This window comes from Rhincodon typus, chromosome 4 (genome assembly GCF_021869965.1).
Source record: "Rhincodon typus isolate 14 chromosome 4, sRhiTyp1.1, whole genome shotgun sequence".
Taxonomy (NCBI): Eukaryota; Metazoa; Chordata; class Chondrichthyes; order Orectolobiformes; family Rhincodontidae; genus Rhincodon; species Rhincodon typus.
The window spans coordinates 109745155-109769626 of NC_063335.1; the positions used below are offsets into that span (position 1 = coordinate 109745155).

Consider the following 24472-nt stretch of genomic DNA (forward strand, 5'->3'; position numbering starts at 1 on the left):
CAACAAACTGGAATGCTGCCTGGAGCAAGTCCGACACCACAAACCTCTGCATCTGTTCCCTGAGGCCAAGACCTCCAAACTGCTCAGTGCATCCAAAACAGGTGCTGTCTGTCCACTTGGAAATGCTGTTGTCCTCCCATTGGAGGAGATAACATGGTCAATAAAAGTTCCCAATTAGTTACTTCTGTAGAGATTTGTCAAAGTCTAAGAAAAGTTTAGATTAAAAATGGCTGAACGGAATGGGAGAATATTTGGAACAGGTAGGTATATGCAGGTAAGCTTATAATTCATGTGGAAGATAAACTGGGCTCAAAGTTCCATTTCTATGTTGTAATTTCCATGCAACGTCAAACCCTGGAAAACTGTTTGGAGTGAATGATGAAATCTTTCCAGGACTTTTGTTCTTGGAATGGCATCTCTAGTATCAAAGAACAGAAAGTAACGTTAATACTCAGCACGTCTGACAGCATGATCTGAGAGAGAAACAGCATGTAAATACCTCTTATCCACACTGAACCTCAGCTCAGCAACTTCAGGCTGTACACAGCCACACTGCCTCCCTCTACACCTCTCCCCCCGGTTACCCTTGGACAAAAGACACTTGGTGGCACGAAGCGCCAAGCTAGCCCCATTGATTAGGGTTCAGGGATTAGGGGACACAGCCCCACAGTCCCAACATTTCAGAAATTCTACTCTCTGAGAGTGGTAGAAGTATGGAGCTCTCTTTCAGAGATGGTAGCTGCCACTTGGAATTGTCTGTTTTTAAATGTGAAACTGGTACATTCTTAGGCAGAGATATGAAGTGATAAAATGACATGAAGATGGATCACCAATCAACAATGATCTCGTGAAATGCTTGCACAGGCTCAAGGGGCTGAATGGCTATTGTTGTTCCTGTGCCCTCAAAAGTGGAGGTACCATGTGCTGTCACACACTGAACCATCCAGTATGACCTCTGCCCGGATCCAATCTGACGTAGACATACGCCAGCTGAAGCCTCCCAAGAGGAGCTGCTGGCAATCCCCATTACGCAGCATTGCAAATTTGTACATTTTATAAACCCTTTCTGCAGTGCAATGCTAAGACGTGATTAACCACAATACAAGTATTTTGTTCTGGCTTTGGAAATTATTAGTTTTCACAAAGTCATTTATGTCTCAGCAGCCGGTAACAGAAACCACAAAGCATTTAACCCTTCCTGTGACATGATTCAGTGAATCTTACTGGGACTCAGGTTACTGACAGTGCAGCCAAAAGCACAATTTTCCAGGTTACCCACGTTAGCTTTCAATTCCATATTTGACTGGTTGAATTCAAATTCGACTTACTGCCGCGGTGAGATTTGAACACATAGAAGCTTCTGCATCACTAGCTAAGGTACACCACCATCTCTCCTGTTAGTAGAAGGAGTGAATCTGGAAATTTGAACCTTGACTGAGTGAAAAGCACACCGAAGCTGGACTGAGTGGATGTCATTGACTGGAAATGTTCAGTCTGTCTCACTGTGCAGAGAAGTTGCCTTCTCTGCTGTTTGTTTTGCTTATGGGGGGGTGGAGTGGGATTTCCCTGCCCAGTTAGCAGCCTCAGTACGATATATCAGAAATTAAAGTTCGACATAGAGTGAAAGGGTGAAGAGTGAAAACAGGGAAAGCAAAGATCAAATGGGGAAAGACTGAGAACGTCATACAGACTGACTCCTGCTTGCTGTGAATCAGCACATGTCTGTACAGTGGTGCCAGAAGGCACTATCTGAACAGAGCTCTCCAAGTTTTTATTTTACATTGTTCTTTTTATAGATGTTAAAAAGTTTTGTTTAGTAGTAATAATTTGCAGTACTAATTCACTGGTGACAATTGAGTTGGTTTTATTACGACTGAGGTAACATTTTCTCACAGGGCCATAGATACGGGGGAGCACCAGTGATCTCCCTGTGCTCAGTGTGTTTCTCCACTCCTTCATGGGTTGCTGTGGTCTCACTGTCATAAGGATGTCTGACATGTAGCGTAAATGAATCTTTTGATGTGATCAAACGTCAACTCTCAGACCCATCAGACGTTATGCAACCACAACAGTCTCTGTGACCCAGCATTCAGCTTCTATTCTTCTGTATATTCAAGACTGCTTGTTTCCACCTCTGTAACATTGCCTGCCTCCAATCCCATCTCATGCTGCTGCCTCTGAAAATTCATAAACACACATTTGTCTCTAACCTTGCTCGACATCTTCCATAAACTCCAGGCAACACATGATTCTGTCTCCTGTATTTATTGAAAGGCAGTTTTGTTCCCCCTTTTGTCTTATCTAGTTTCTGATTCTGAAAATAATACACAATTAAAGCAGTTGAAGTTTTTAATTCCATTTAGTGTTGTGTCCGAGAGAGGCATGTAGCAAATTTAGTGAGCACAGTCCAGATTAAACAGATGCTCTGTTGCCCTCTGCCGGTTAAACATAAAATAGTGCTCAGTATTTTTAGTATACCTTAAATGACCATAACAATACTATGCAGCACTTTTGTGAATCAACAGGTGAAAGAGTGGGAGGAGCTTTTTTAAAAAAAAACACCTACCAGGGAAAGGGCAGGTCCTGCTGGACGCCATCTGTAGCTCTTCAAAGAAGCAGCTTCAGAAATGGTAGATGGATTAGTTTTAATTTTCCAAAAATTCCCTATATTTTGGAAAGCAGATTCAAATACAGCAGATTCAAATACAGCAGATACAACTCCTGTATTTCAGACAGGAAGGAGACAAAAGCTGGAAACTACAGTTAGCATAACACCTACCATGGGGAAGATGCTGGAATCTATTATTAGGAAAATTAAAGTAGGACATTTTGAAAATAACAGTGCAATTGGGCAGAGTCAACCTGGTTTTGTCTGATTAATTTATTAAAATTCTTTGAAGCTGTAATGAGTGATGTGGATAATGGGGAAGCCTGGTAGATGTGGTGTACTTGGATTTCCAGACCTCACTTTAATAAAAAGTCTCACATCAAAGGTTGCTGGGTAAAGGATGTGCTGACTGTGCAGGAGATAATTCATGAGCACAGCTAGTGGATCGGTTAGCCAATGGGAAGCAGAGATTGGGCAGAAATAAGATGTAGGTGAGACTCTTGGGTTTCTCAGCACCTGAATCACAAGAAGTTAACATGCAGGAAAACAAGCGATTAGGAAAGCAAATTAACATGTTAGGGTTTTGTTACAAAGGACGAGGAGCACAAGAATAAAGTCTAACTGCCTTGGTAAGATGACAGCTGAAGTACTGTGTGCAGTTCAGGATCTTTCCCTAAGAAGGGTAGCCTAGCTTAGGAAGGTTCACTAGACTGATTCCTGGGAAGCGGAGATAGCCCAGTGAAGAGCGGTTGAATGGAGTATCGAAGAATGAAAGGAGATCATATTGAAGCATAGTTTTATTCAGGTGCTCAGTCAGGTCAGTGCAGGGGAGTGTTTGCCTTGACTGGGGAGGCTGGAATTGGGGCTAGGCCAGACTCTGTGAAACCTCAAGGCCTGCCAAAATGGCAGCACAATGCTATACAATTTGGAGGGATTCCAGACCCCACAAAGCCTCGTGGGTACAAATACCAGTCACTCATTGATGCTTACTCTGTCCACACAGCCACCCTCAGTTAGTGAAGCAGTACACCTTCATATCAAAGGAGTATAAAATGTTGGACGCACTGTTTCTGACCCCAAGCTGGTATAGCAGTGGGTAAGGGTCACATACTGTAACTGACCAGGCTGGTACAGCAGTGGGTGAGGGTGTGACACACTGTTACTGACCAAGTTGGTACAGCAGTGGGTGAGGGTCACACACTGTTACTGACCAGGTTGGTACAGCAGTGGGTGAGGTTGTGACACACTGTTACTGACCAGGTTGGTACAGCAGTGGGTGAGGGTCACACACTGTTACTGACCAGGTTGGTACAGCAGTGGTGAATTTGACCTTGAGCTCACCACTCTACCTTTCCCAGATGCATCAGTTTATGACAGTATCATTATGGAGAGCGATTCCCATCTTCACATTGAGGATACCCTTCATTAGGTTATGTGGTGCTGTCACTGTGCGCGATGGGACAGAAGTGATATGCCAACTCAGATCTGAGAATCCATGACATGCTGTGGGCCAACAGCTACAGCAGAAATTACTAAACCAAATCTTTGACATGAAATAAAACAAGGACTGTGGATGCTGGAAGTCTGAAACAAAAACAAATTCCTGGACAAACTCAGCAGGTCTGGCAGCAAGTGACCCTTCTTCAGAACCGGACGTGAAATGTTCACTCGGTTTCTCTCTCCACAGATGCTGCCAGACTTGTTACGTTTCTCCAGCACTTTCGGGTTTTTTATTCTGGGGGTTTTTTCCCAACCATTTCTTTGGTTAACTTGGTAACCACACAGTTACTCAATTATAGCAAACAACACTTAGAGTGAATGGGATCAACATGCATGGATCAAGTGGCCCCTGCCTGTGCTGTTTATTTATACTATCAACTTGTAAGGGACCAGATTTCTTTCCTTTTTCAACAATAAACTGGAATGGTTGTCTGAGACACTTCTATGAAGCTGTAATCCAGGAAAAGTTTGCAACTTAGAAAAGCAGTACAAGTCTGTGTACTTTTGGAGCAGTGAAAGTGTTTCATTATAGAGTCCGAGTGTCACCAGGAGTCTTTGAATTAAGGGAGATGTGTTTGACAACAGCTCTGCTTGGTTGGGTGCAGTTTGCTATAGGCTAGTGAGTGGAAAGCAGCCAGAGCCATCTAGGTGATGGTAAACAGAAAACATCTTTCCCCCTTCTCTCTGTGTGAGTGCAAAGAGAAAAACAGCGAGAAACTCTGAAAAGAGAGAATTCCAACACAAGAGAAGGCCAAAGTCCACTTGACCAGTATTGACTCGAAGAGCAATCATTGTTAAAATCAAAAGAACTGTGAGAAATAACTCTCCAGCTCTTGCTCTGGGCTTTCAATCTTCTGTCTTCCCTGCCTATATTTTTCCACCCATAATGTTTGTGTCAAACTAACTTGTTTTGTCTGTCTTATTCCTGAATGTGTGTGTGTGTGTATTTAGAGGTTTTAAAGGATGTGGTTTAATTTGCAAAGAGAAGAGTTGACTGTTTTACAGTAAATAGTTCTTTTGCTGTTAATGGCAGAACCTGATGTGAATTGCTTTTGTCCTGAATAGCAGGTGTCAGGCGGGTTGATCTTCTTAGTCGTTTAATTGGGTATTTACACTTTTGTGATTGCTTGTGCAGTAGTAGGGCTCAATTATCGGAACCCTCTTGCCAGTTAAGTTGCAAAAGATGAGAATGCGTTGGTGACTGAGTCATAATGCAAAACTCTAACGTTATTTATCTGTTTTCAGGCACTGAAAAAATATTATTTCATAGGATAACATGCTTTCTAGTTTCGGATGTGGAACAAAGAATTACATTGACATTTTCTTTCTTTTTTAGCTTTTTAGACAGAATTGACCAAGTCCGACAAAATGATTACTCCCCATCAGACCAGGTGAGTGACTTAACAAAAGGAATATATCCGGTCCGATTCTGTCTTGATTCTCTCATTCCATCATAATATGTACACTGATGTATACACTCATTAATGGTCAAACTACTGAGATACTTTTTTTTGGACAGAAGTTGTCTTTTGCACAGTTAATGCTTTAAGTGCTTGAAATACGTGTTTGATTTAGTTTCTAATGTACACCATTGGATTTTATTTGGGTCTAAGAGTATGAAATAATTTACATTAATTTCCTATTTATTCATCTTATTTTATAATATCATTTGTTTTGTAGCATTTCAAACTACAGGCTTTTAACTTGTACTAATTATTCAACATCTGAATGTTTTAAACATTTACTTACCAGTATTCATTTTCATTATTGATACATTTAGAATCAAATCATTGCCATCTCTAGGATTATACTTTGGTTCTGAACTGTTTGAGCTTCAAAAAACTAAATTTGACTTTTACACAAGGGAACATGAAAAGTAATGGGCCTTAAAGGCCAAAAATCAAGAGGTTGACTTGTATTTGAGATCGACTCTTCCGTGAACTCAACTGCAAGCACCTTAAAGTGCACGTTCACATTTACTTTATTCTGGACTCTGAACTTTCTAGGTCTAACAGCACATCATTATTCCTTCATCCAGTAAAGACTTGATTCATAAATACCACAACCAAGCCTGAAATATATTATTGAAGTTTCTACATTTCAAAGAGTGATCCCCTGCTAGGAGTGACTCCAGTATGGATAGATGCCAGTGAGGATCCCCTGGCACCTGGGAGGCAACATACCATCTTGGTGTGTCTTCTCCAGCCACAGAATCTCCTATCAGTCTGCCTCACAATTGAGTCTCCTATTAGTATCGCTCTGTCTGACTGCACCCTTTCCCTCAGAGCTGGTCACAGTGCCACTGACCTGACTGCTGCTGCTAGCCCCTGAAAGGTCATTCCTCCCCCACCCTTCCAACAGTATCCAAAGTGGTATACCTGTTATTGAGCGGAATGGCCACAGGGGAACCCTGCACATATCTGCCTTCCCCCTTTACCTCTTCTGGTGGTCGCCCAGTTACCTGCAGCCTGCACCTTAGGGGTGACCACTCCACTATAGCTCTTATCAATGATGTTCTGTCCACCCTGGATGATCCTGAGTGCATCCAGCTCCAGTTCCCTAACGTGGCCTGTCAGGAGCTGCAGCAGGGTGCACTTCTCATAGGTGTAGCCACTAAGGGCACTGGAAGTCTCCCTGATCTCCCACATCCTGCAAGAGGAGCATACCACTGCTCTAACTGCCATTCTTACTGACTTCGGTCTAATCAGAAAGAAAGTAGAGTTAAAGAACCCTTACCTGCTCTTACCTGTACACCTGCTCAGCCTCCTCAAACCAAAATCTTTCGAGCAAAGGCCTCAGCACTTTGCCGTTTTTCGCTTTACTACCCTGAAAAATATTTGTCTTTTAATTTTGGCTATCTTCCTCACTTTAACCAGTATTTTGTCCATGTATCAGATCTCTTAGATCACCAGCTTCTATTTGAGTTTGCAAACTATGGTCTGCTGCTGCTCATGTTGTGAGACACCTTGTAGTCAATAACTATAATCAAAGTGGTCTTCGTTCTTAGAAATGTATCATTTTCAAGTTGAAACCTTATTACTTAAAATTACTGTTGTAAAATTTCTCATACCAGCATTTTTAAGGGTTTCAAAATCTGGCTCAATCTTAATAGCCCTATGCCACCATTCCAATATTATTTCTGTTGCCAAGGCAAAATTCACAAGAGTCTCATTCTGTTTCTTCCTCCAATTTCTAATGTATTTCCAGCTCTTCTCATTTATATATCAAGTTTTCAGCATCTGTAGTCTTTTGTTTTGTTTACTACCAATTTATTGCCCTGAAGATATGGTGGGATTTAATCGAACTGAATAATTAAATGTTATTAATTTTAAAAAGCAGAAATTGAAAGTTGCTTTCGTACAAAGATCATAGAGAGACAATATAAATTAAAGAATAGTATTCTAAAGTATGTGCAGGAGCAGAAAGAACAAGGAGTATATTTGCATGTAAAATAGAGAGTGCTGTTAATAATGCAACAGTATTCTAATAATATTGTAATGTTATTATTCTGTTATTGTTCTAGTATCTGAATTGTTAAAAGTGGCATGTTGTACAGGAGCAATTTGTATAAGATCCAAGCTAGAGTATGGTATACAATTCTAGGTGCCGTACGTTTGGAAGGATATGAACATATTAGAGAGACTGCAAAAGGGATTTGTAAGAATGGTTCCAGGGATGAGAATGGAGTGGAGGGCCTACAGTTGTTTTCCTTAGGGAGAAGAAATCTAAGAGAATATCTGAGAAAAGTTTTCAAAATCATAAGGAGTCCAGACAGGGGGCCAAGCAGTTCCAGCTCGTAAGGGTTGAGGACACAGATTTAGTGTTTTACAAAATAAGTAAATGTGAGGTGAGAATAAAGCATTTCGCACAGTGAGTGGTCCTGGTTTGGATTGCACTGCCTGGAGGACGCAGATCAATAGAGGTATTCAGGAGGATATTAGATGATTATTTAAACAGAAATGATGTGCAGGATCATGGGGAAAAGGCAGGAGATTGATATTATTTCAAAATGCTCAGTTGGTGATACAGTGCAGGAAGAGGCATTTTTTGTAATAATTGTGTGATTCCGTGGTAGTGTCAGTAATAGTGCTATGAACGCTCAAAAGTTGTCATGAAGACCCAGCAGTCCTTTTAAGGAAGGAGATCTGTTACGCGTTCCTGGTCTGGACTCTATTTGACTCTAGACCCAGAGCATGTGATTGACTCTTCAATGCCATCTGACATGGTGAGCATTCCACTCAGCATGTCAGAGTTTTACCGAAATATTAATACTGGCTCACAATCCTAGACCTCCCTTTTTAACAGCACTAGAAATGTACCTACACAAGGTGAACTGCAGCGATTCAAGAAGTCTCAGAAAGTAGGAAATGTAACTCTTCTATTTCAGAGAGGGAGGAGACAAAAAACTGGAAACTCCAGACCAGTTAGCATAATATCTACCATGGAGAAGATGCAGGAATCTATTATTAGAAAAGCAGGGCACTTTGAAAATATCAGTGCAATTGGGCAGCGTCAACCTGGTTTTGTCTGAGGGAGATTTTGTTGACTAATTTATTAGAGTTCTTTGAGGAAGTAACAGGCAACATGGATAATGGGGAAGCCTGGTAGATGTGGTGTACTTGTGTTTCCAGACCTCACTTTATTAAAGTCTCACATCAAAGGTTGCTGGGTAAAGGATGTGCTGACTGTGCGGGAGATAATTCATGAGCACAGCTAGTGGATCGGTTAGCCAATGGGAAGCAGAGATTGGGCAGAAATAAGATGTAGGTGAGACTCTTGGGTTTCTCAGCACCTGAATCACAGGAAGTTAACATGCAGGAAAACAAACGATTAGGAAAGCAAATTAACATGTTAGGGTTTTGTTACAAAGGAAGAGGAGCACAAGAATAAAGTCTAACTGCCTTGGTAAGATGACAGCTGAAATACTGTGTGCAGTTCAGGATCTTTCCCTAAGAAGGGTAGCCTAGCTTATGAATGTTCCCTGGACTGATTCCTGGGAGGAGGAGATAGCTGAGTGGACCTGTATCCCCTGGAGTATAGAATAGTGAAAGGAGATCATATTGAAGCATATAAAATTCTGGGCCAATACTGGGAGAGTGTTTGTGTTGGCTAGGAAGGCTGGAATTAAGGCTTGGCCAATTAGAACTGAGAGGACAAAAGGTTTCCACACTCGGGGGAACAAATATTTGGATACTGTGAGTGGTTAGTCATTGTGTATGTTCAAGATGGTGATTGATATATTTTTGGACACTGTGGGAATCAATGGTTATGGGCTACCACACAAAGGTAGATTATCCTTCTAAGCAAGTGACATTCCCATTTTAATGCAAGCTCACTTTCGTACAAATTAGATTCAGAAGGAAAGGGTGGCAATCTCAGTAAAGTCTTGATCAGCCATGAAAATGTTGAATGGCAGAGTGGACTTGATGGGCCGAATGACCTACTTCTGCTCTTACATCTTATATTCTGTAGATTTGAGGTAGCTCACCACCGCCTTTTCAAGAGCATTTAGTGATGGTCAACAAATTCTAGCCTTGGAGTTCTTTTTTTGAAGCAGTCAAACTGCTATCAGCAATTCTACTCTGGTAAAACTCCATAGCAAGTCTGTTTACCCAGCCAGTTGGACAGATATTGTAGGAGAGTTTTTCTCAGTCAGAGGTGTTTGTGAATATTCTTCTTGTCCTTTCCACCAGGATTTGCTCCGATGCAGAGTTTTGACATCAGGGATTTTTGAAACAAGATTTCAAGTTGATAAAGTAAATTTTCAGTGAGTATGTTTCTAAAATCATTCCTATAATTTGAGTGCTCCTAACTATCACAAAGGTTTTCACAACTTCTCGCATGACTATTCGTCAACCAAAGCGCACACAAATTAATGAGGGACAGGAAATCTAAACTCGGGGTAACTGCTGGCTCAGACTTTTTAACAGTTTCTCCGTTGTTGATGGGATTCTTTTACTGAAGGCCCCTTGAATTGTCATCCTGGGTGACCAATAATTGCTGGTGTTGCCTGTGACAGTCACATCCCGCAGAATGATAGCAGGGAAATATTTGAAGCTGAAACTTGACTGAGGTAGTGACGTGCTACTCTGTAGTGGACAGTGCTGCCTTTCTGATGAGATGCTAAACTCCCTCCATACAGTCAAAGGTAACGGATCCCATGCTATTCCCAAGTGCACACGGAGTTCTCCAGTGTCCTGATCAGCAAACCTCTTTCATCCTAATGTCACCAGAAAACACACATTATCAAGTTACCTGTTCAATTGCTGTGTGTGTAACCTGGCTGCCCCCTCGGTCTGCACTGCAGTGAGTGCCTGAAAAAATGCACTCAGATATCTGAGGACGTGAAAATATCCAAATAATATCAATAATTCCTAATGGGGAAGTGCTGTAATTCCACCCTTTTACTTTTGTGTATTGGCAATGTTAACTGAAGCCATTTTTATACTTTTCTTGCATTGTTTGCACTCTTACGAAATTCTTTTCCTGCCACTGGTTCCCAGATGTAGTAATTAAATGGCTTGATGATCTTTGTGAGGACGTAGAAGCAGTTATTTTGAGAGATTTATGCCACAGCATCATTAATTTCTGAAGATTGGCAAGGTCCTTCCAAATCATAGCAAGCAATGATGGAAGTTCCTGGTGCTGAGCAGGATCAATATAGAAACATAGGTCTCGGAGAGTTTTCTTGGATAGTGGGAAGGGCTTTAGAGTTTTAAATTAGTTTCCTCAATCGTAGAGGAACCTGTTTAAACTCTTTGTTTTAGTTATGGATAGTTCTGACCAGTGAAAAATGATGTGATACATCTCAATTAACAGTTTCTAAGTCACATCAAGGACAAGATCATTGCATTATTAAATCGCATCAATAAAATGTTCTACTATCACTGACAGAAAGTCATTGTATAATGTTATCAATAATATAAAATTCTCTGGCATTTAGCAAACCTCACTCCCTCCCACTCTCCCAGTCAGTAAACTTTGTGTATTTCACTATCGATACAGTAAGTGAGACTTCTGACTGTGTTGTGTTTTTTTTCCAGCATGTTTGATGTGGGCGGACAGAGAGATGAACGTAGAAAGTGGATACAGTGTTTCAATGGTCAGTACTTGAGGAGGACCATTTAATGTTTAAAAAACGTTCTCAGTTGATCGCCGGGTGTCACCACTGTTATTAAAATTCTACAAGTATACGGCCGTTGATTATAGTATTCACCGTTGAATTTCTTCTAACTAAAAACCAAAAGAACTGCGGATGCTATAAATCAAAAACAAAAACAAACCGTTCAAAAGGCTCACCGGCATCTGTGGAGAGAAATCAGAGTTAACGTTTTAGGTCAAGTGACCCTTCCTCAGAATTTCTTCTGCCACTTTCTCCTATTAGTTTACCCCATTGTCACTTTATCAAGCTATTAATTTACAGGAGACCTGTTCAGATTCCAAACTGCCACTGTCCAATTCCTTTTTGTTAATTAGTTTATTAATCCCTGTACACACTGCACAACTACCAGATGAAAATGTGAAGGCTGTGAATAGAATGAGGTTTGATTAAAATGTTGACTTAGTTCCTTAATCAAAAAATTTTGCGGGAAATCCAGTTTAGCGGGTAAATTTTCACAGTACAATACACAGGTTGGGGAAGTAGAATTCATGATTGTAAATTAACCTATTCTCGCTTGATACCGTTCTGATTCAGGACTAGTAGCGTTGGTCAGATTCTCATTAACCCAGTGCTGCCATCTAAGGGTAGCTCCTTCTGTAAATGGCAAGGAAAGGGCTAGTGGCGAAATCTGATTCCTGATGCTATTAGGGGTTCAGTTGTAAAGGCCAGTGGTCCAGCTGATCTAGACCAGAGCAATGTTGGGATACCAGCATCTGAGTAATGTCTGGAGATAGTGGTGGTCCTAAAATGATAATCCAGGCCAATAATGGTACTGACTGACTCTTGTGCAACCTGAAGAATCAATCTCCCTGATTCCACAAAAGAAGTGACGGTGTACATTTGCAGATGGAATTTTAGTTAGCTCCTGGAATCCAATTTACTTACTAAAAGGTGCCTTGAGGTGGTGACCTAGTGATATTATTGTAGACTATTAATCTAGAATACCACGTAATATTCTGGGGACCTGGGTTTGCAGATGGTGGAATCTGAATTTGATTTATAAATAAAATCTTCAAAGGTGCTGAACAACTGAAGCATTTGGACTATTCAGCCAGTCAGTGGTAAGCCCTTTCCCAAATGGTTATGTAGAATGGGAGAGTAAGTCCACTGGTCCCTTTGTTGCGGTATTATGGTGCTGCTAACTCCCAATCTCGGATATATACTCAGTCCCGGGTGACCGTATACTTGGAGAGAAAATGGGTATGTGAATTGGTCGGTTTCAGGGGGGACCCAATCGGATTGAGGTTGCAAGGGCAACAGTCACCCCAATGCAATTGTCCCATTTTGTTAAATCATAAACCCGCCTACCAGCCACCATCGTATTATAGCCATTAATTCCCTCCAAAACATATTGAACTCCTTTTCAGTAGCCTGGTGTAATTGTTACTTTTCTCTTTAACCATGAATTAAACTACTTTCCTGAACTGATATTAGAGTCATAGAGATTTACAGCTTTTTGGAAACAGGCTTTTTGGCCCAACTCGTCCATGCTGCCCAGTTTTTACAATTAAACTAGTCCTATTTGCCTGTGTTTGGTCCATATCCCTCCATACCCATCCCATTCATGTATCTGATGAAATTGTACTCACCTCCACCACTACCTCTGGCAGCCTGTTTCAGACACTCATCACCCCCTGTGTGAAAAAATTGCCTCTCTGGACCCTTGTGTATCTCTCCCTTGTCACCTTAAACATATACAGTCGGTTCTGATATAACGTGATAGTTCCGTTCTCATCCAATCTTGCGTTATAAGAAAATCGCTCAGTAGCCGCACCATTTAAACAATTGGGATCGGAATTGCATTACAGCCAATACAGGTAAGGAAATTTCGTGTCTACAGATAGGGGTCTAAATTCTTCAATCGCGTTAAAGCCAATTTGCGTTGAAATAGCACATGTTATAGCAGAACCGACTGTACCCTCTAATTGTAGACACCCCTGCCATGGGGAAAAGTAGTTGGCTGTCCACCTTATCTGTGTCTCTCATGGTTTTCTAAACCTCGATAAAGTCACTTCTCAGTCTCCTTCAGTTCAGGGGAAAAGAAGTCCCAACCTATCCATCCTCTCCTTATAATTCAAACATTCCAATTCAAGTAGCATCCTAGTAAATCTTTTCTGACTCTTTTTAGTTTAATATCCTTTCTGTAGTAGTGCAATTAGAGTCTGAAGTGTATTTCAGATCTGAAGATTGGTCTTTACTTTGGCAGCACACTGTGACATTTAGAGCAAGTCATTGGTCAGTCAGTTCTCAGTTATAGAAGGTTTCAGCTCTGAATGGTCAAGTTGGATGTCAGCAGTCTGTTCATCGTGCTCCCTTTACTGGTCACGCCATTGCCACCTCATTAAACTTATGATGTGGAGGTGTTGATGTTGGACTCGGGGGACAAAATCAGAGCTGCTCCTTCGTCGGGTAAACATGAGGAGCAAAGCTCTGAAAGCTTGTGATTTCATATAAATGTGTTGGACTATAACTTGGTGTCGTGTGACTTCTGACTTTGTTGCACTTAAGCATTGTTAGAGTCTGTTAAAGACCAATTGGCTGTTTAACTAGCATTGCAGATAACAAAACTGGGTCTGTTACCAAAACGGGATATAACATTTGAATCCAGTAACCATGTTATTTTCTTTTGCTCCCATTTCCCCTCCCTCCCGTCTCTCTGGACTGAATGGAATTGTCACTGCCCCCATGTGCGTGTAGACGTCACAGCCATTATTTTTGTGGTGGCCAGTAGTAGCTACAACATGGTGATAAGGGAAGACAACAACACCAATCGACTCCGTGAAGCTCTTGATCTTTTCAAAAGCATTTGGAATAACAGGTAAAAGCGAGCGTTTATTTTATTTTAATACATACATTTGGATGACGTTTTTTGTGAGAATAATGTTTTATTAGATGTTTAGGGCTACACTTCCTGTGATTTTCATTCCCCTGTCTCCTAGGATTTACAATTAACATGGAACTGGGCCAATATATCACAAACTTAATTTAGATTTGGTCTTTTTGTGGCCATTAATGAGAAGTCGGGTCAAGTGCATATCCCTGGGCAGTAGAGAAAGCAAGCTTGTTGTATTTACAACAATCATCTTTAGAGCATTGGATCCCCACATTTCTGATTCTGCTGGGTGTATTAATTTTAATACATAACATCTTTACACATAACTTTACAATCTGCCTCTATGTGGAATTGACTGCTGGTGTTGAATGGGAACACCGTCCAGTTCATTCTGTTGTAATTCCATTGGGAATTTTAGTGATAATATTCTTGAGGAGCAAGTTAGGTCGCCATTAATTATCATCAATTTTTATCAATGTCATCAATTATTATCAATAATTTTATCAATTATCATCAATAATTATCATACTTTCCTATTTTAGAGAGGAGCTGAGAATGCAACTATTTTTAAATTGCTAGCCCTTCTGTTATTCACGTGTTACAGTGTAGTAATGATTTAGATTTTTGAAATTAAAACACAAGTTCTAAACTTGTCTATGATACCAAATTGGTGACATAGTCCATAGTGGGAGGGATTGCAACAAACTAAAGGAAGACAGTAATAAACTTGCAGGATAAGTATATAATTGGCAAATTATTTTCAACACATATAATTGTGAGGTATATCTTAGCAAGAGATATGAGGTGTTATTCATTAAGAAATAATGTACATGAGGTTCCAGAGTTTTCTTGGGTCTAAATATGCGAATTACTGGACTGAAGTCAATAAGGCCATCACAGAAGTCAACCAAGCACACAGGTTTATTTTCTAGTTGGACAGAGTTGAAGAGTAGAGTAATAATTTCAAATATGGATCAAGCTTTGGTTAGGCAACATTTGGATTTCTCTGTACAGTTCTCATCACCATTTTCTAAAACAGGTTTGGAGACCTGGTGAAAGTGCAAAAATTATTTACAAGGCTGATTCTGTGAATGGCATAGTTATACACATCAGGAGAGGATGAGAAAGCTGATTCACTTTTCCCCTGAAAAGAGATGATTCATAGTTGACCTTGCAGAATGGGTTGCTACCCTGGCCATGTTGAGTGAATTAATCACAACAGCAATAATACTGCAGATTTCAGAATCACTGTTAGCTTGCCTGAGCTAGGAACAAAGGGGAAAAATCATCAGTATCTGGTTCCCACTGTCACTTTCCTGCTGTGAAGAGATGGTGCTGTATGGGCTGTTAGATGAGAGCAAACGTTGGCTTGGCAAGTGTGCTACCCTCCACAGTTCAACAGCCAGCAGGGACTGTCAACTGAAGGATGGGCACTTTGCAGTATGTTTTGAGAATGGTCAACACAAGAGCAAGTGTGGTCAGGTTTAGAGTTGGGGAGAAACAAAATCGGTGCTATAACACTAGATACTTCTCTTTGTTACATGGGTCTGATGAAGAATTTACAGCACAGACCAGGCCATTTAACCTGCTGGTATTTACAAGCTTCCTGCTATCCTACCATCAACATCTCCCCGTTTTATATTTGTGCTCTGCTCCGGTCCTGCATGGCTACAATGATTTGGCTGCTTGTGGAAGTTGCAGTACTGGTGCAGTCATAAACTGTAATATCCCAGGGTTAACCGATAAATATGAAATATTCCTTATACTGTGTGCTTTATAAACACTCTTTTATGTCACTCCAGGTCTTGTAACCAATTTCCAGTACAGTGTAAAATTTAACTAAAGTTTTCTTTAGTTAATGACAACCAAGGGGTTTGACACCAGAGGGAGTCAGTCTGCAATGTAGCTGCTTGTTGGTGATTCTTTTCCATCCCTTCTGACAATTCTGTTAATCCCAATCATTTGCCTGCTTGTAAAGTAAGCTCTGTGCTTCGATGTTTGTTCAGGCACAGACACAGTGGACCAAATGGCTTCCTTCTGTGTTATATCATTCTAAGGACCACAATTCTCTGTTGCAATATGCTTTTAACTGTGCAGTTGAGAGTCTGCACTTCCTGACACAGCAGATCCCATTGCTCTAATTTCCCCATTGCTCTAACGTTGGGAACCAACATTAAATTCAAGCTTGGGCACTATTGCAGACAGATGGAAGCCCAACTTTGCATTGAGCAAAAGTCTTGATAAAAGCTGCAACTTCAAATAAGCATTGGGCCTCTTTAGATGTGCACAGACAGACTGCAAAGTGTGACTGTTACTCAGATCCCAGATAACACAACACTGTATCAGTAGAATTAGCTGTTTTACCACATGCTGACTGTTGTACCTTTTGTGCTAGGTGGCTGCGAACCATTTCTGTCATCCTCTTCTTAAACAAACAAGACCTTCTGGCTGAGAAAGTGTTGGCAGGAAAATCCAAAATTGAAGACTATTTTCCAGAATATACACGCTACACAACACCAGATGACGGTAATGCATTCAGTGTTGTATATTTATGTACAGCCTCTCTAGGAACAAGAACAAAGGAGCAGGAAATGTCTATTTAGCCCCCTTGAGATGTTGGCTTATCAATGTCCATCCACCTACCTTGTCTGCATATCCCTCCATGCCTAGGAGTGACAAAAAAATTTATTGATCTCAGATTTCAAATGAACATGATCAAGCATTAATTGCTGTTTGCAGAAGAGTCCCAAACCTCTGTATGCGTTAGTGATTTTCATTTCACTTCCACCTCAGGAAAGCCTTGCCTCCTATGTGTGTGTTTTTTTTTAATCCACAGGATGTCAGACAAGATCAGCATTTCTCACACGGCAGCTGTTAAAGGTTCTGCCATTCACACCTTGACAGAGCACACACAAGAGCACAGTGCAGATGCCAGGAATCTGAAACAAAAATGCAGGAAATATTCAGGCCTGGTAACTCTATGGATGAATGAGCAAAGTTAACAGTTTGGATCAATGACCTTTCTTCAGAATCTCTGGCCACATCTTTCGTTACTTTCCTTGATCCAGCACCACTCCCTTCTTGCCTTGCACCATCAACTCTTTTGGGATTTAATTTTTCCTGTCTTTACCCTACTACCTTCCCTTTTGTTCACTTTTCCTCTTGTCACTGCCTAAAACATGCCACATTACTGATTTCCCCATGTTCTGATAAAAGGGTATTAACCTGAAACCTTAACTCTGTTTCTCACTACAGATATCATCAGACTTCAATATTTGCAGCATGTCCTGTTTTTACCTCTTGTGATGATTGTAACAAAGTCAGCCAAGTGGACTTTGTAGAATATGAGTTACCTGATTGGGGCTGTTAATCTGGTCCAATCAGGGAGCCCTGGATGACAGATATAAACAGGAGTGTTCACTGAGAACTGGATCAGTGTCAAGGACTTTCCCTGTGTAAATAAAGAGTGACTTGGTGACTGTAGAGTTATTTCACCTCTATGAACTAATTGCTCGCATGCTCTGATTTAATGCATTTGGAAAGATAATTATTTGAATGAGTTTACTGATGATCTGGAGTTCCTTTATCATCATTTAGGCCTTTCTCTGTCTCAGCTCTGTCATGCACCTCTGACCCAATTTGCTTTTGTTTGACCGTACTCCCTGACCTGTTCCTAGTCCCTCTGAGCTAGTTGCCAGTTTGACATTTGCGCTGATAGAATGCCATAAAATACAGTTTAACAGCCTGGATTTGTGTAGTGGTATTATCTTAGAACACCCATCTAGCCCACCCCCAAGCTGCTTTAAATCAATTTTGTTTGTCAATGCCTGCATTTATTTCCTCTCTGGAACCATTCACATGTCTATCAGAGGCAAATCTGCCTTGCAGCATTCAATTCACTCACTTTCAGTGGGACTCGGTGTGATTGATAACGAACCAGCAACAAACTAATAAGCTGTTTCTTGAACTGTGTTTTTTTAAATTCATTGTTTCTCTGTTTTGGAAACAGCAACACCAGAACCTGGAGAAGATGCAAGAGTTACAAGAGCAAAATACTTTGTACGGGATGAATTTCTTGTGAGTATTTAATTGAGATTGATGCAGTGTCAGAAGGAAATCGGACATTCAAACTGCTGGTTAATGGAACCAAGTGGGAAGACACTGTGAATGCTGGAAATCAAAAATAAAAGCAGCATATCACCCCACCAACCTCCACATTTTTTAAATTCGTTCATGGGATGAGGGCGTCGCTGGCCAGGCAGTATTTATTGTCCATCTCTAATTGCCCAGAGGGCAGCTAAGAGTCAACCACATTGCAGTGGGTCTGGAGTCCCATGTGGGCCAGACCAGCTAAGGATGGCAGTTTCCTTCCCTAAAGGACATTAGTGAATCAGATGGGATTTTCCCTGATAATCGGCAATGGATTCACGGTCATCATTAGTTTCTTAATTCCAGACATTTATTGACGGAATTCGAACCCAGGTCCCCAGAACATTATTTGGGTCTCTGGATGAACAGTCCAATGATAATTCCACTAGGCCATTGCCTCCCCTATATATCATCCAGTCTATCATTCTCTGCCACTTCCACCACCTACAATTTGACCCCACAAGCAAAGATATATTTCCCTCCCCACCCCTATCTGCCTTTCATAGGGACCACTGTCTCGGTGACTCCCTCGTCCACTCCACACTCCCCACTAGCCCCACCACCCCTGGCACCTTTCCCTGCAACCGCAGGAAGTGCTACCCCTTCACCCACACCTCCCCCCTCACCTCTATTCAAGGCACCAAACAAACCTTCCACATCAGACAGAGGTTCACCTGCACATCCATCAATGTGGTCTGTTGCATCTGCTGCTCCCAATGTGGCCTCCTCTACATCGGTGAGACCAAGTGTAGACTCGGAGACCATTTTGTAGAGCATCTACGCTCTGTACGCAACAAACGACAACACCTTCCAGTTGCCAACCATTTTAACTCCCCTTTCTACTACCTGGGTGACATGTCCATCCTGGGCCTCCTCCGACATCACAATGGCACCACCCACAAACACCTTGTATTCCGCCTCGGGAGCCTACAGCCCGATGACCTAAACATGGAATTCACCAGTTTTAAAACCTCCACAACCCTGGGCTTATCCCATGTCCAACCCTCCCTCTTGTCCCCGCCTCCTTGACTCGATACAATCTGTCCATCTTCTCTCCCACCCATCCCACTGACCAATCCCCACCACTCCCTATCTGCACTCACCTATCACCAGCCCACCTATCTTCCCCAGCCCCACCCCTCCTCTCTCTTTATTTCCCAGTTCCCTCCCCATTTCTGAAGAAGGGTTCCGACCCGAAACTTTCCTGTTCCTCTGATGCTGCCTGGCCTGCTGTGTTCCTCCAGCTCCATACTGTGCTAACTCTGACTCCAGCATCTGCAGTTCTTGCTATCTCTGAATGCTGGACAATGCCTGATTGCCTTTTTGGAGAGAGAAGCAGAGTTAACATTTCCAGTTAAGAACCTCCCAGCAGACCCAAAAACATTTGTTCTGTCTCCACAGATGCTACTAGACCAGCTGATCTGTTCCTAGCAATTTCTCTTTTTATTGGAGAGTTTTACATTTTATTTAGTAATGTAAAAGAAATTGAAAAGCAATTGCAAAGCCTGTAGCACATCATCCAAGCTTGAAAAGAATGCAAAATTTTTCAACCCTTGGACTTCCTTCTAACACCTTAGCATGCTTCTCCCCTCCTCTCTTTCGTTCAAAGTGGTATTTGTGTTTATCCCTTCCTTCTCCACAGTTTGATCCTCAAATATGTTTTGTGAGAGATACAGTATAATTTGGTAACTTGTGCATTGTAAGTTTTTATATTTTAATAGGGGCTGTAGGTAATAAAGATCTTGAAGTCTACACTATAACTTGACTAGTCCTAAGCACTAACATCCTTGAGCTGTTCTGATTTTAGTCACCTGCACGTCCCTGGTTTTCCTCCTTCCATCATTAGAAGCCATGGGAAATGCAGGGTTACAGAGATAGGGTAGAGGGGTAGGTCTGGGTAGGATGGTTTTTGGAGGTTGGTGTGGACTTGATTGGCTGAATGGCCAGCTTCCACATTGTAGAAATTCTATGATTCTATGCTTTCAGCTGCCTCATCCCTAAATTCTGGAATCCCCACACTCCTGCTTTAAGCTGTTCTTTAAGAACCATCCCTTGCAGTATCTCTTTGTAATTTGGTGTCAAACATTACTTCATCCTATAATACCCTTGGAGAAGCCTTGGATCTTTTAACAATGTTGAAAGCACATGCTGTTGTCTTTGTTACAGCACTACAGGAACGTCTGCTTGGCATATTTTTAGTAGCTGAAAGACAGAGGGTAAACACGTCACGTTCGAAACATTAAGCACATGTCCTTTGTATCCACAAATCAGTATCTAAGTTGCGAGCCTGGGCAAAGGCAGGTATTCACCAGCTACTGTTGCTTCTTTCTGCAGAGGATCAGCACAGCAAGTGGAGATGGACGACACTACTGTTACCCTCACTTCACCTGTGCAGTGGATACAGAAAACATCCGCAGGGTATTCAATGACTGTCGAGACATTATTCAGAGAATGCATCTTCGCCAGTACGAACTATTGTGATGGAGAAACAACCCAAGTTCTTGATTTTTGGACTCCCTGATTCCTTTTTCTTAATGTGCCCACACAGGGTGGGAGAAATATGAGTGAAGTGGATCTACTTTGCTCTCAAAATTCTCTCTTTCTTTACGCATCCTTTCTTGTATTCCCTTCTTCATGCATCCCATTGTATTTTTTTTAAAAAACTCTGCTCCTGCTCCCTCTCTGTGGTTCCACTGAGCCCTCTGGCTACCTCTGTGTCTGACAGATGCCTGAGTATACCTCAGCCTGTCTCCCTCCAGGCTTGTAGCTCTATTGTCTAGTTGTCTCTGCCCTTGGGCAGCACAAGATGGCACTACCCTCAGACCTCTCCCCGTCTGGGTTTCTTTTCGACACAACACTTGAGAGTACTTGATGGGGTAAAATACATTAGGATGAAAATGCACTTTTTGCATCGGGTCATTTAAAAAAAAACTGTTGAGGAAGTTCACGTAATGTAGCAGCACCACAATATTTAATAGTTTCACGGTTTTCAGCATTAAGAAACACAGGGTGGCTGAAAGAAAAGGACCTCCTCTTAAGCCAGCAATGGCAAAGATTTTTTTAAAAAACAAAACGAGGCAGGATGTCCAAGTCCTACAAGTAGGAGCAATGTTTTGAGGTCTTGGGGCTATCGAGTCTCATCACATCTTAGACCTTGAACAGAAACTGCTTCAGTTTATGAGGCTGGAAACAGCCCCATGCGCGCGCACACACACACACACACACACACACACAAATGTTTGTTCAAGCTGTCAATTACAATCCCTTAGCTTAGATCATGAATGGACAAATAGTCCGACATTTGTTTCTTTTTTTTTGTTTGTTTTACTGCTGATTATTATCTTGTACAGACTGTAAAATGTATTATTTTGTACAACTTTATTGAAGAAAAATACTTGTAGACGATCTTTGTGCCTTGATTATGGCTGTACCTGTAAAATGAGCTAAGATGTAAGTATGTTTGATTGCGCTGTACAGCTTCATGTCCAAAACCTATCTACAGCAGTGGCTGAAGATAGGGAGTTTATCTGTAGAGATTAGTTTTTTTCTGGTTTATAAAGAAGGAAAATGCTCTTTAGTAAAAAAAACTGTATAAATTATGCAAATTAACCACTTACCTTTACAAGGAGAGGTCAGAGGTGACGAGATGTTGCAACATCACACCTTGCTTTGGATTCTCAGCTTTAACACATTGGAATCCATTCAAGTGTCCAAAATGCAACGTGGAATTATTTCTATGGGAACCAAGGTTTTTTTGCTAGAAATATACATGTTTGGTAATTCTTCGGTCATTCATAGACCTTCACAAATGCATAGGCATTGTGAATGTGTGAGCACCATTAGATAGGGTCTTAAATCCTTGTACCAACAGCAGCTTTTATTGTGCAAGTAAATAGTACGAAAACAGAAAAAAAACAACTAAGGTGTAAACCTTTGTGTCTGGCCTAAAAGAATTACATAATGACATTTTTATTTCTCTTTTAATAAAGAGATATGTTAGAAAAGTTTATTTTAAATATTGTAGAATTTGAGATGTGTGAAAATTTCTCAGACTTGAATAATTTATGCAAATCACATTCTCAGAACAAGTTGTGGTACAGTATGGAAAAAAAAAGCAAAAATCGCTGTAGCAATAAGGCATGTCCTTTTTAGTAACTATTACACTGCTTTATATTTTATACCTAGGTGTTTTATGTCTCTGTGAGTATATACTTTTCATGTGTCTGAGAAAACTTGTACAATTTGTACAATGTTAAAAAAAATTACAGTTGCAATAACGGAAACGTAGTTAAGTGTTAGTTCTATATTACTTTGAAATGGAGACCTGATGTGAACTACCTTCTCCTCCCACTGTGTTTATCACTTGGAATTTTATTTTTGCATTCTCTATGCTTAATCAACATCTACCTTTCAAAACCGAGCTACCTTCTGTAGGAGAGATGAGCCGATCATGGCAAAGAAACACAGTCTACCTTTGAAATATGGAGGCAAGCCTCACACTACATTTGAGTTTCTATCAAAAAATCAGCTTGTGATCAAGTTTAGTGGGATTGAGGTGATGAGAGACTCTACCCTTCCTTTGCAGGTGCCTGGAAAATGAAACTCTCAAACTGAGAGTTGATTGATCAAGGCAGATGAGTTGAAAAATCATAGCTTTTATAATCCTCTTTGCAATGTATTGCAAAACGGTTTAACAAATCCAGAAATTTTGATTTGTCTTGTTGAAATCCACACTACTCAGAGCGAACAACTATTAAGTGCAATCAGTTTTCCCCACTTCATGTATGGCTATAATAATTATGAAATATTTCAATGCAATGTGCTCTGAGAATGTTTTCTCCCTCTGCAAAAAACTCCAAAGCAAAAGATTTATAAATGGATTTACAGTTTAATCTCACAGCATATAAACTCTTCGCTGCCACTGGAGGCTAACAAGCTAAAGTAGTTTTTGATGTAGCTGAGATAACAAGGTGTAGAGCTGGATGAACACAGCAGGCCAAGCAGCATTAGAGAAGCAGGAAAGCTGACGTTTCGGGTCTAGACCTTTCTTCAGAAAAAATGTAGTTGGTTGTGTTTCAACTCACTGATCCAGACCAGGAGTTCAGCGGTCTTCCAGGGGTAAAAATTTTGTGTACCATGAGCTTGATTAAAGGCGGTCAGTCCAGAAGCACCTATATGTTAATGGTTACAGAGATAGTAGGAACCTATATGTTAATAGTGCTGTTCTATGTTGGGCTTTTAAGTTACTTGCAGAGATATAACAGATGAGCTTTGAGCATTGACTATGCTACACGTGATCAGAGTGTGTTCAACACTCTCTTTCTATGACTGTAATAGCAGAATGGGAACTGTATCTCCAGACATTGAGGAATGCAAGAAGAATTCTGATTTCAGTACAGGGTATAAACATCTTCTGGTGGACAAGCACTTTACCATTTATTTAAGAAAGGTGCTTTGGATCAGATGATCTGTGCTGAAGAAGATGGAAAAGACATCGTGTCAATAATTATACGATTATATTTTTTCAACATTCTCGATGAGTTGAATGAATGAATCTCTATACTATGGGACTCTGATATTTTTGGAATAATCTATTGGTCTTTGGCACTCTCTATATCAGCAACGAAGGAACCGTTTGTCTTTCAGGAAGACTGTACTTGCTCAAAATGATTCTCACTCACTCACAAGCCCTCTTGGAAATCAGATAATATTCATCTCTTAGTTTAAGCAGTCATCTCTTTCTAAGAGGACATTGATCTTTTAAAAAAAGTTCATGAAGTTTTGTTGCAAAGAACTTTTTCAAATGATCATTAGTTTATTGGTTGGTTATGTGAATTAATTTTTTTAGAGATTATTTGAAGTCACCCACAGGAGGGACCACCCTTCAGGAATGTTGGTCACCTCTTGCTCCTTTTGGCCATTTGAGCTACTCTTCCATGGAGACTGCTTGTTGTCAGCCTATAGGGCTCTTGTGTAATACTAGTGTCCCTATCTATGGGGCCAGGAGGCCTGGGTTCAAGCCCCAGAGGTGTATCATAATGTGTCTGAATAAGTTAGATTGGAAAATATCTATAGAAGGATCCAGATGTTTTGATGGGAAAATCTTTCAAACTTTCTATGGTACAAAAGTAAGCATTAATATCCAATGATGTAAGTATTTTCAATTCTTCATGAAATGAACAAGCATTTTTTTTTCCTTGCCAGTATCAACCACATTCCA

The 24472-nt window shown here is 40.9% G+C and overlaps 2 protein-coding genes across 4 annotated transcripts in view; one reads left to right on the forward strand and one right to left on the reverse strand.

The window, feature by feature from the left end:
* The window catches only part of LOC109910513 (guanine nucleotide-binding protein G(s) subunit alpha-like), a 318176-nt gene that overhangs the window by 276113 nt on the left and 17591 nt on the right, over positions 1-24472 (forward strand). For 2 of the 3 annotated variants that reach the window (XM_020509708.2, XM_020509707.2), the window contains exons 6-12: positions 5445-5499; positions 9802-9875; positions 11152-11210; positions 13968-14088; positions 16499-16629; positions 18113-18180; positions 20587-22268. In XM_020509708.2, coding sequence (XP_020365297.1) covers positions 5445-5499; positions 9802-9875; positions 11152-11210; positions 13968-14088; positions 16499-16629; positions 18113-18180; positions 20587-20733 — 655 coding nt within the window. In that variant the 3' untranslated portion in view covers positions 20734-22268. Of the gene's footprint in view, positions 1-5444; positions 5500-9801; positions 9876-11151; positions 11211-13967; positions 14089-16498; positions 16630-18112; positions 18181-20586; positions 22269-24472 lie in introns of those variants that run through there. The other variant, XR_007261934.1, reaches the window with a different exon arrangement.
* mppe1 (metallophosphoesterase 1) overlaps positions 15007-24472 on the reverse strand; it is a 69711-nt gene continuing 60245 nt past the window's right edge. The window contains exon 9 of the mRNA XM_048595903.1: positions 15007-17042. Within this exon, the coding sequence (XP_048451860.1) occupies positions 16944-17042 (99 nt within the window). The 3' untranslated portion in view covers positions 15007-16943. The remainder of the gene's footprint in view (positions 17043-24472) is intronic.